The sequence below is a fragment of the Hyla sarda genome, unplaced genomic scaffold, assembly GCF_029499605.1.
Source record: "Hyla sarda isolate aHylSar1 unplaced genomic scaffold, aHylSar1.hap1 scaffold_334, whole genome shotgun sequence".
Classification (NCBI taxonomy): domain Eukaryota; kingdom Metazoa; phylum Chordata; class Amphibia; order Anura; family Hylidae; genus Hyla; species Hyla sarda.
In genome coordinates this window covers 261,302-272,899 of record NW_026610087.1, presented here as the reverse complement: position 1 = coordinate 272,899, position 11,598 = coordinate 261,302, and the positions used below count along the sequence as shown (strand labels likewise).

General features: G+C 48.2%; 1 protein-coding gene across 1 annotated transcript in view; it reads left to right on the top strand.

Annotated features, from left to right (window-relative positions):
• LOC130330321 (sterol 26-hydroxylase, mitochondrial) overlaps positions 1–11,598 on the top strand; it is a 128,397-nt gene that overhangs the window by 20,246 nt on the left and 96,553 nt on the right. Inside the window, exon 2 of the mRNA XM_056553595.1 lies at positions 8,746–8,936. Within this exon, the coding sequence (XP_056409570.1) occupies positions 8,746–8,936 (191 nt within the window). The remainder of the gene's footprint in view (positions 1–8,745; positions 8,937–11,598) is intronic.

The window sequence follows — 11,598 nt, the reverse complement described above, 5'->3', positions numbered from 1 at the left end:
TACCGCAGCGCTGCTGAGGGATGGCACTTGCACATCCCCCGACTGCAGGACTTTTAGGACTAGTTAATAAATCGCAACAGATCTCCAGAGAATGATCTGATGCGATCCGCATTTAAGTTAAAAAGCCGGCGGTACATGCAGCTACACTGCGCTACCCGCGGGCTCCTGTATACACTGACATAATTCATAATCTCCGCCGGAACACGGGAGCTCTGATTGGAGAATAGTTATTGACCAATCAGAGCTCCCCTCTCCCGGTGGCGGGATTATGAATTATTACAGTGTATATAGAAGTTGGCGGGCAGTGCATTGTAGACGCATGTACCGCCGACTTGTTATCTTAATAAATGCGGATCGCAGCAGGTCTCTGCAGAATGACCCGATGCGATCTGCACCTCAGCCCATGGAATATAACTCCCATCATGGGCAGAGTATGTCCATGATGGGAGTAGTAGTTCTAAAAGTCCTTCAGCCGGGGGATGTGTAAGTGCCATCCCTCAGCAGTGTCACGGTACTACAACTACTCGCATCATAGGACAGACTCTGTCCCATGGTAGGAGTAGTAGTCCAAGGGCAGAGGGACAGATCTCTGTTCACATTATGTTTTTTTGCAAGAGTGTAAATTAGACAAGCAGTTTAAAGGGGTAGAACTGTGTCTCCAATAGACAAATAATGATAAATCTCCCCCATAGAGTATATATAGTTCAAAAAATATTTATGATCAGCTGAAATAAAGTATCATACAATATTACATAAGGGAATGTATGACATGTTTGCCTTATTTTGCACAAAACAGTTTCCCTAAAGGGGTACTTCACTGGTCAGCGTCCCAGCTGCGGTAGGAACATCCAGCCCTGAAAGCTGCGTGCATGCCGCGGGGGCTGGCTACGCCACCTCGTGACTCAAGGTCATGCTCCAAACCCAGCCAGTACACTGGTCAGTGGCAGTACACTGGTCAGTGGAGCACCCCTTCAAAGGGGCTTCCCTTTGATTTTTTATTTTTTTTTTTTAACTTATGTCCCCATGCTACCTAATTAGCAGTAAAAGCTTAAAGGGGTACTCCGGTGGAAAACATTTTTTTTTTTAAATCTAAAAATCCCAATCCCACCAACACCCATCAGCCGCTGCATGCTCCAGAGGAAGCTCACCCAAGGAAATTCTCTAAGATATTCACTGCCAGGTTGTGCCCAAAAATGTAATATGGTTCAGCAAGAGGTCAAGCTGTTATATTAGGTGATATCAGACTATGGGTATTCACCAATGAGATCTGTGGCCGGCATTTATCATTTGTAGGTGTAAGTGAAGCATTTATCATTTGTAGGTGTAAGTGAAGCATTTATCATTGTAGGTGTATGTAAAGCAGGGCTGTGGAGTCGGTAGATAAATGTTCTGACTCCTCTGTATTAATATGCGAATGTATTTATAAACACTTACAGTTGAATCCAAGAAGCTGTTCCACTAAGTTCTTCTAAGCTCTTCTAGCAGAGAGAGGTAGTTGGGCAGAAGCTGCTGCCTTCTCCTTTTTGTGTGCTGATCTGCTGCTGAAGATAGGGCAGTGGGAGGATCCAGGAAGGGGCATTTATTATAAAACATGATTTCTCTAGTAGAATCCCATAGTCATGTTTAAAGTTTAAGCTAACAATCGGAGTTTACAAATTTTTATAGCCTTAGCTGAATGGCAGCAGTTTTCCAATGGTTTACAGCTTCAGTCTTGAACTATTAACCCTCCATTCCCTTCACTTATACAAGTGTCTCTAGTCCTGCAAAAAAACAGATTTACTTAATCCCTTATCACTGAGAGGCGAGGTTACCCATGGGTTCCCTGTAACAGCAGAACACTATGGAAAGTATAAGTATTGCTGCTCCTAATTGTGCGTTGCGTGCCATATAGTAAAGCACATGAAAAGCTTCTTCACGGTCACTTAACGTGTTCGTTTTGCGGTTACGTGAGGCACTGCATGCATTGATCTTTTTTCTTACAGTAGAGAAGTCATTAATTATAACTTTTAGTGAATTGTGACATTTAAACTTTCTTTTTTTTTTATTCCAATCTAAATTTAGTCGGAGTCGGTGAATTGTTTGCCGACTCCAGGTACCCAAAATTTCGTCCGACTCCAACTCCACAGCACTGATGTGAAGTACCGTATTTTTCGCCATATAAGACGCTCCGGCATATAAGACGCACCCAATTTTAAAGGAGGAAAATCTAGAAAAAAAAGATTCTGAACCAAATACTGTAGTAAAATATTTTATATCAGTATAGTTCCCTCACAATAGTTGGCAGTATAGTTCCCCCACAATAGTTGGCAGTATAGTTCCCCCACAATGGTAGGCAGCTCCTCCCCCCTCCCCCCCACAATGGTTGGCAGTATAGTTCCCCCACAATAGTTGGCAGTATAGTTCCCCCACAATCGTAGGCAGCTCCCCCCCCCCCCAATGGTTGGCAGTATAGTTCCCCCACAATAGTTGGCATTATAGTTCCCCCACAATGGTAGGCAGCTCCCCCCCCCCAATGGTTGGCAGTATAGTTCCCCCACAATGGTTGGCAGTATAGTTCCCCCACAATGGTAGGCACTGGCAGCTCCCCCCCACAATAGTTGGCAGTATAGTTCCCCCACAATGGTAGGCAGCTCCCCCTCCACAATGGTTGGCAGTATAGTTCCCCCACAATGGTTGGCAGTATAGTTCCCCCACAATGGTTGGCAGTATAGTTCCCCCACAATGGTTGGCAGTATAGTTCCCCCACAATGGTTGGCAGTATAGTTCCCCCACAATGGTTGGCAGTATAGTTCCCCCACAATGGTTGGCAGTATAGTTCCCCCACAATGGTAGGCAACTCCCCCCCCCCCAATGGTTGGCAGTATAGTTCCCCCACAATGGTTGGCAGTATAGTTCCCCCACAATGGTAGGCACTGGCAGCTCCCCCCCACAATAGTTGGCAGTATAGTTCCCCCACAGTGGTAGGCAGCTCCCCCCTCCACAATGGTTGGCAGTATAGTTCCCCCACAATAGTTGCCAGTATAGTTCCCCCACAATAGTTGTCAGTATAGTTCCCCCACAATGGTTGGCAGTATAGTTCCCCCACAATGGTTGGCAATATAGTTCCCCCACAATGGTTGGCAGTATAGTTCCCCCACAATGGTAGGCACTGGCAGCTCCCCCCCACAATAGTTGGCAGTATAGTTCCCCCACAATGGTAGGCAGCTCCCCCTCCACAATGGTTGGCAGTATAGTTCCCCCACAATGGTTGGCAGTATAGTTCCCCCACAATGGTTGGCAGTATAGTTCCCCCACAATGGTTGGCAGTATAGTTCCCCCACAATGGTTGGCAGTATAGTTCCCCCACAATGGTTGGCAGTATAGTTCCCCCACAATAGTTGGCATTATAGTTCCCCCACAATGGTAGGCAACTCCCCCCCCCCCAATGGTTGGCAGTATAGTTCCCCCACAATGGTTGGCAGTATAGTTCCCCCACAATGGTAGGCACTGGCAGCTCCCCCCCACAATAGTTGGCAGTATAGTTCCCCCACAGTGGTAGGCAGCTCCCCCCTCCACAATGGTTGGCAGTATAGTTCCCCCACAATAGTTGCCAGTATAGTTCCCCCACAATAGTTGTCAGTATAGTTCCCCCACAATGGTTGGCAGTATAGTTCCCCCACAATGGTTGGCAATATAGTTCCCCCACAATGGTTGGCAGTATAGTTCCCCCACAATGGTTGGCAGTATAGTTCCCCCACAATGGTTGGCAGTATAGTTCCCCCACAATGGTAGGCAGCTCCTCCCCCCCCCCCCCACAATAGTTGGCAGTATAGTTCCCCCACAATGGTAGGCAGCTCCCCCCTCCACAATGGTTGGCAGTATAGTTCCCCCACAATAGTTGCCAGTATAGTTCCCCCACAATGGTTGGCAGTATAGTTCCCCCACAATGGTTGGCAGTATAGTTCCCCCACAATGGTTGGCAATATAGTTCCCCCACAATGGTTGTCAGTATAGTTCCCCCACAATGGTTGGCAGTATAGTTCCCCCACAATGGTAGGCAGCTCCCCCCCACAGACATACAGCTTCCAGCCATATACAGTGTACGGCTGGAGGCTGTAAGTCTGTACTGCTGCCCCCACAGTGTTCCGGTCACCGCTCCTCTGGCCCGGTGTCACAATCTACTGCTATGGCCTATGGACCATAGCAGTAGGTGCCGGGACCGGAGGAGCGGTGACTGGAACATTGAAGATTACGCGCCGCCGGTCACTCACCAGGCCCCGGTCGGCGCGCGTCTTCCTCCGGTCCTCCTGTCCTCCGGCGCCTCTATGGTTGTACGCACGTCGGGACGTCACTGACGTCCCGTGCGTACAACCATAGAGAGGCGGAGGATCGCAGGAAGACCGCAGGAGGACCGGAGGAGGGCGCGCATCGGCCAGGGAATGGTAAGTGACCCGAGGACATCCTTATGTCCCGAAAAGGGCATGCCGGTCTGGGCATGCTGGGAGTTGTAGTTTCAGAACAGCTGGAGGCACCCTGGTTTTTAGTATACAGTTATTAGTAATTCACCTGCCCGGCGCCCGGAACTGTATGTTCCAGTCCTAGGGATAAACATAGCCGGTGTGAGGTGAAAAATTCACCGGCGGTCATGAGGCTGCTGCGGGCGGGGAGCGGGTAGTCAGCGCTGTACCGCATCGCCGCAGCCTCTGTACTTACCGCTGACTTCCCGCTCTCGCCTGCAGCAGCCTCGGGCGTATATTCGCCGTATAAGACGCACCAACTTTCCCCCCCCCCCACGTTTTGGGGAAGAAAAAGTGCGTCTTATACGGCGAAAAATACGGTATTTATCATTGTAGGTGTATGTGAAGCATTTATCATTGTAGGTGTAAGTGAAGCATTTATTATTATAGGTGTAAGTGAAGCATTTATCATTGTAGGTGTATGTGAAGCATTTATCATTGTAGGTGTATGTGAAGCATTTATCATTGTAGGTGTATGTGAAGCATTTATCAATGTAGGTGTATGTGAAGCATTTATCAATGTAGGTGTAAGTGAAACATTTATCAATGTAGGTGTAAGTGAAGCATTTATCAATGTAGGTGTAAGTGAAGCATTTATCAATGTAGGTGTAAGTGAAGCATTTATCATTGTAGGTGTAAGTGAAATATTTGTCTACACTTTTTTTGTGTGCTGGTGATGTGTAAGAGCAACAAATTTATTTAATGATCACAGAGCATTTGATACATTTTGTGCAGGTCACAATTTCTGAAATTTCTCTCTTCATACACCAAAAAGCTAAGCCTGGGTTGGCATAGTTTTAGAGACTTTTCAGTGGCTTTGTGCCCTTTTTGCGCCTTTTCACAAAAAAGGTGCAGTACATAAAACCCTTCCATATCATGTGTGCCAAAATCAGTGGATTGCAACTCAAAATCAGCAGAAATGTGTAAACCAAAAGGCACAAAAAGAACACAAATGAACCCTGCTTGCGCCTTTTTTGCGCCTTTTTGTAGACACACAAAAAACTGTCTAAAGACAATGATAAATGTTGGCCTGTATGTTTACTTACCTATCACCCCATACCAATGGCATCACAGAAACAAGTATAATACATGCATTATGTCATCTATAGGAAACTGGATTCATCTGTAAACATTTCATGGAATAATATACACAATCATGGCTGTAAATGTTGGCTCCCCTGAAATTTTTCTAGAAAATGAAGTATTTCTCACAGAAAAGGATTGCAGTGGCTGTGTGTCTGCATACTGGCCTTTTGCAGCGGCTCCCTCCACAGGCATTCTTTCCGGCTCACCTTTCAACAGCCTTGCTGTTCCTTCTTTCCGCCAGCTGTGTTTTCCCCCCACTGCGGGGGTTGGCTGGAGGCTCATTGGCTGGATCCAATGGGAGTCAAGGGCTGTGGCGGCACATGGCTGCCCTTCTTATTTCCCCCCGAGCCAGCACGCCCCAGGAGACCAGGCTGCGCCTACTTTCGGTTTTTCAGGGGGCTATGGTGGCATGTGGCTCCGCCCTTCTCCCCTGGAGGAAGTGCCTCCTCTCCAGGTTTGCAGATCTTATGATGGGCACCTCCAACGGCGTCCTGTTCCGCCTCATTCATTGCAGGCTCAGCGGCGTTCCATTCTCTGAGCGCACTGCTCCGTACCTTTGCCACTCCGAGGCTGCAGCATGAGTATTCCTAGTGTCCCTGCATGAGGGACATGGTGGGGGCTTCCTAGCCCGTTCTACCTTCTGGGATCATAAGGACAGATTCAGTGCAAGGCGCCTTGTTCCCCACACTTCCTTACTTCGTGTGTGTATATAAAACAAAAATAAAAGTGAATCTGCTGCGTGACTCGCTGTGGTGGGTCGTGCCAGGGATTTCTTGATCCCTTGGAAGAAACCAGGGTTACAGTCAGGACTTTTTCTCCTCTACCACCAGTTGTCATAACATGTTTGCCATGGCCGCAGGTGTTCTTGACAGGTACATACATAATTCCCTCCTCCACAGGCTGCCACATCCGCTGCTGCTGTCCTGGATCCTCACGTCCAGTGCGAGATCTCCGTGGAAGTGTCCCTGCATGGCCATGGATTGCACCTGCTCTCATTAGGCCAGACAGTAGTCTCACCTATCACTCATCTCACAACTGCTCCGTCCATGTCTAGATTTTGGTACCCCACTACTAGTGCGATGTGACCGCGGGAGTGCCCTGTTGTCTACATGGACCCATACCAGTAAGCCAGACAGTGGTCTGCATGGTTTTCTCTGCCGCCTGCCACTTCTCCAAGGGCTAACGTATCTGCGGCTGAAGTTCTGGTACCCAACTGCTAGTGCGCGGTGTCCGGTGGATACAATCCATGTCTCCTAAGCATCCCCCGATCTCCAGGGTGACGGGGATTCTATTCATGGCTTCTAGGTTTCACTGCTCTTCCACATGTGTCAAAGGGGCACAGTTATTGCCTGACTGTGTCCCCTTATCACCAGCGCCTGAAGGGGTACTCATTACGCCAGACCGTTGTCTGCAGTTTATGCCGCTGTCTCCCTTCTCTGGGCTGCCGCGTGCATAGCTGTGGCTTCCCGTACCCACTGTTGATGTGAGGACTCTTGTCAGAGGATTCCTGAAGGCACTAGGGACTGCTGCCAGTCAGCCAGTCATTAGTCTGCATGGTCTTCTACACCACTGGGTCGCCTCAAGATTGGCCGCACTCCTGTGCCCCACTGTCTGTGGGAGTGTTTTTGAAGGAGTGTTCCTGTGTGCTCAGGAATCCTCCACCAGTCAGCTGGACAGCTGTCCCCGTAGTTTACTACTACATCGGGTCAACTACCATACACTTCCCACAGCGTGGCAAAAGTTCAGGTAACCCACTGCCTAGGCGCAGTTCCAAGTTGCTCCATGGGCCCTCTGCAATGCGCCACATGCTGGTTTTGTGGGTTCCCTTCTTTAACAGGTCCCTCTCCACATGCCTGCTGCTCTCATGGCTTCAGGCTGGTAGCCCACTTTTAGTGTTCTAAATGCGGGACCCGGTGTGGCCATGGTCCCTATGCCAGATAGCTAGACTGTCTGCATGGCTTTCTAATCCACCAGGTCACCAACCCCATTCCTGCCGCTCCCGTGACTGCAGTCCGGTGACTCCTTCCATGTGAAGTTCCACAAATGTGCCTCTATGGGTTGATGGGACCTCTTCTGTGTCTGCATGTTTCCTGCCCCACATGCATCCCTCATCTCTTGCATCTGTGACAGCAGTCCTGTTGTGTAGCACCATTAGGAGACGAGGTGTTGGGCATCTCCTGTAGGTTCCATGGCTTTTCGTGGCTACAGCTGCACTCTCTGTTCCCCTTTTCTAAGAGTGCCACATTGGCCTGCTAGGGGCATGGTTGTGACACACCATTGGGTGCTGAGTCTGTCTTCCGTTCTGCCGGACTTTTGGATGTCTGCGGTTTTGTGTCTGCAGTTTGGTACCCCACTACTATCGTGAGGTAACCATGTCTGTGTCCCTGCGTATGCTAAGGTCCTCTGCACATGTAGAGCCCACCCTCCCTTCAGTTCGGAGTGGTTTGCCTCGGGTCTGCCTGTGATCTTGTTCTAAGGACCTGAGACGGTTGATCACCTCTGTTCTGGCAGGGGACACCCCCCCCCCCCTCAGCCTCCAGGTATTTTCCTGGTTACCTGTGCAGCGTGGCTCAGACGTCTGCTCTGTTGCCTTAGATTCTTTTTTGTACTCAATGTAAAATCTCTTTCTCGTAGCCTTCATTGGGGGACACCGCACCTACCCATATCTTCCTTCTTTGTCCGGATGATCTTTTCTGGTTCTTTTTTCCGTGATTCTTTCCCGGGGTTCACCAGACTTGTCTTTGTTGGCTTCTCCTACTGCTTTGTGACAAAACGGATTGCCTCACTTCCAGAGGTCGGGTATATCCTGACAGGGAGGAACCAACTTTTTTTTCCCTAGTGTCAGCACCTCCTAGTGGCAAGAGCATATACCCATCAGTATAGGTGTCCCTCAATGGGCACAAAAACATCTCCTACACCTCACAATGAGTTATAATTCTTTATTAAAAGTATATTTGGTTTATGGGCAACTAGCATGGTCGACTATGTTTTTTCCATTGATTCACAAGCTAATATCTGGTTATGGGTCAGTTCACACAGGGGAGCACTGGTGGAGTAATGGGGTGTTAAGAGCCCCACAGGTGGCCCCTCTTGTATGGGCCCCATAGACCATGCATTTTTGTGATGGGTTACTTGGTGATCAGCTGTCCATTCTGCTTTTTAGGCTATCTATAAGAAGAAGTACGGCCCCATCTATAAAAGTTCCTTTGGCGCGTATAAAACTGTGAATATCGCTGATGTGGATCTCCTGGAGACCTTGCTGCGCCAGGAGGGGAAGTATCCAATGAGAAGTGACATGGAGCTATGGAAAGTCCATCGGCGGCTCCGAGACCTGGCTCTGGGCCCTTTTACTGAGTATGTTCAATGCCGCCACATTGTGCTCTATTGGATGAGATCTGCTGTGATGTAGTGTACAGTGTCTGGTGTATATCAATGCACTACGGTAGAATATACTAGGATTAGTAAGATGTCATAGGGAAGGAAAGCAGAACTGGGATTGGAACGTAGGCTCCGACAAGATAATTCATCACCTCCAGAGCTGCACTCGCTATTCTCCTGTTACATCATATCTTATCCTCCAGTCACCTCCAGCGCTGCACTCACTATTCTCCTGTTACATCATATCTTATCCTCCAGTCACCTCCAGAGCTGCACTCACTATTCTCCTGTTACATCATGTCTTATCCTCCAGTCACCTCCAGAGCTGCACTCACTATTCTCCTGTTACATCATGTCTTATCCTCCAGTCACCTCCAGAGCTGCTCTCACTATTCTCCTGTTACATCATATCTTATCCTCCAGTCACCTCCAGAGCTGCACTCACTATTCTCCTGTTACATCATATCTTATCCTCCAGTCACCTCCAGTGCTGCTCTCACTATTCTCCTGTTACATCATATCTTATCCTCCAGTCACCTCCAGAGCTGCTCTCACTATTCTCCTGTTACATCATATCTTATCCTCCAGTCACCTCCAGAGCTGCTCTCACTATTCTCCTGTTACATCATATCTTATCCTCCAGTCACCTCCAGAGCTGCACTCACTATTCTCCTGTTACATCATATCTTATCCTCCAGTCACCTCCAGTGCTGCACTCACTATTCTCCTGTTACATCATATCTTATCCTCCAGTCACCTCTAGCGCTGCACTCACTATTCTCCTGTTACATCATATCTTATCCTCCAGTCACCTCCAGAGCTGCACTCACTATTCTCCTGTTACATCATGTCTTATCCTCCAGTCACCTCCAGAGCTGCACTCACTATTCTCCTGTTACATCATATCTTATCCTCCAGTCACCTCCAGAGCTGCACTCACTATTCTCCTGTTACATCATGTCTTATCCTCCAGTCACCTCCAGAGCTGCACTCACTATTCTCCTGTTACATCATATCTTATCCTCCAGTCACCTCCAGAGCTGCACTCACTATTCTCCTGTTACATCATGTCTTATCCTCCAGTCACCTCCAGAGCTGCTCTCACTATTCTCCTTTTACATCATATCTTATCCTCCAGTCACCTCCAGTGCTGCACTCACTATTCTCCTGTTACATCATATCTTATCCTCCAGTCACCTCCAGAGCTGCACTCACTATTCTCCTGTTACATCATATCTTATCCTCCAGTCACCTCCAGAGCTGCACTCACTATTCTCCTGTTACATCATGTCTTATCCTCCAGTCACCTCCAGAGCTGCACTCACTATTCTCCTGTTACATCATATCTTATCCTCCAGTCACCTCCAGTGCTGCACTCACTATTCTCCTGTTACATCATGTCTTATCCTCCAGTCACCTCCAGTGCTGCACTCACTATTCTCCTGTTACATCATGTCTTATCCTCCAGTCACCTCCAGAGCTGCACTCACTATTCTCCTGTTACATCATGTCCTATCCTCCAGTCACCTCCAGCGCTGCACTCACTATTCTCCTGTTACATCATATCTTATCCTCCAGTCACCTCCAGAGCTGCACTCACTATTCTCGTGTTACATCATGTTGTATTCTCCAGAGCTGCACTTACTATTCTCCTGTTACATCATGTCGTATTCTCCAGAGCTGCACTTACTATTCTCCTGTTACATCATATCTTATCCTCCAGTCACCTCCAGTGCTGCACTCACTATTCTCCTGTTACATCATATCTTATCCTCCAGTCACCTCCAGAGCTGCACTCACTATTCTCCTGTTACATCATGTCTTATCCTCCAGTCACCTCCAGAGCTGCACTCACTATTCTCCTGTTACATCATATCTTATCCTCCAGTCACCTCCAGCGCTGCACTCACTATTCTCCTGTTACATCATGTCTTATTCTCCAGTCACCTCCAGAGCTGCACACTCTATTCTCCTGTTACATCATATCTTATCCTCCAGTCACCTCCAGTGCTGCACTCACTATTCTCCTGTTACATCATATCTTATCCTCCAGTCACCTCCAGAGCTGCACTCACTATTCTCGTGTTACATCATGTTGTATTCTCCAGTCACCTCCAGTGCTGCACTCACTATTCTCCTGTTACATCATATCTTATCCTCCAGTCACCTCCAGAGCTGCACTCACTATTCTCGTGTTACATCATGTCGTATTCTCCAGAGCTGCACTTACTATTCTCCTGTTACATCATATCTTATCCTCCAGTCACCTCCAGAGCTGCACTCACTATTCTCCTGTTACATCATATCTTATCCTCCAGTCACCTCCAGCGCTGCACTCACTATTCCCCTGTTACATCATGTCGTATTCTCCAGAGCTGCACTTACTATTCTCCTGTTACATCATATCTTATCCTCCAGTCACCTCCAGCACTGCACTCACTATTCTCCTGTTACATCATATCTTATCCTCCAGTCACCTCCAGCGCTGCACTCACTATTCCCCTGTTACATCATGTCGTATTCTCCAGAGCTGCACTTACTATTCTCCTGTTACATCATATCTTATCCTCCAGTCACCTCCAGCACTGCACTCACTATTCTCCTGTTACATCATATCTTATCCTCCAGTCACCTCCAG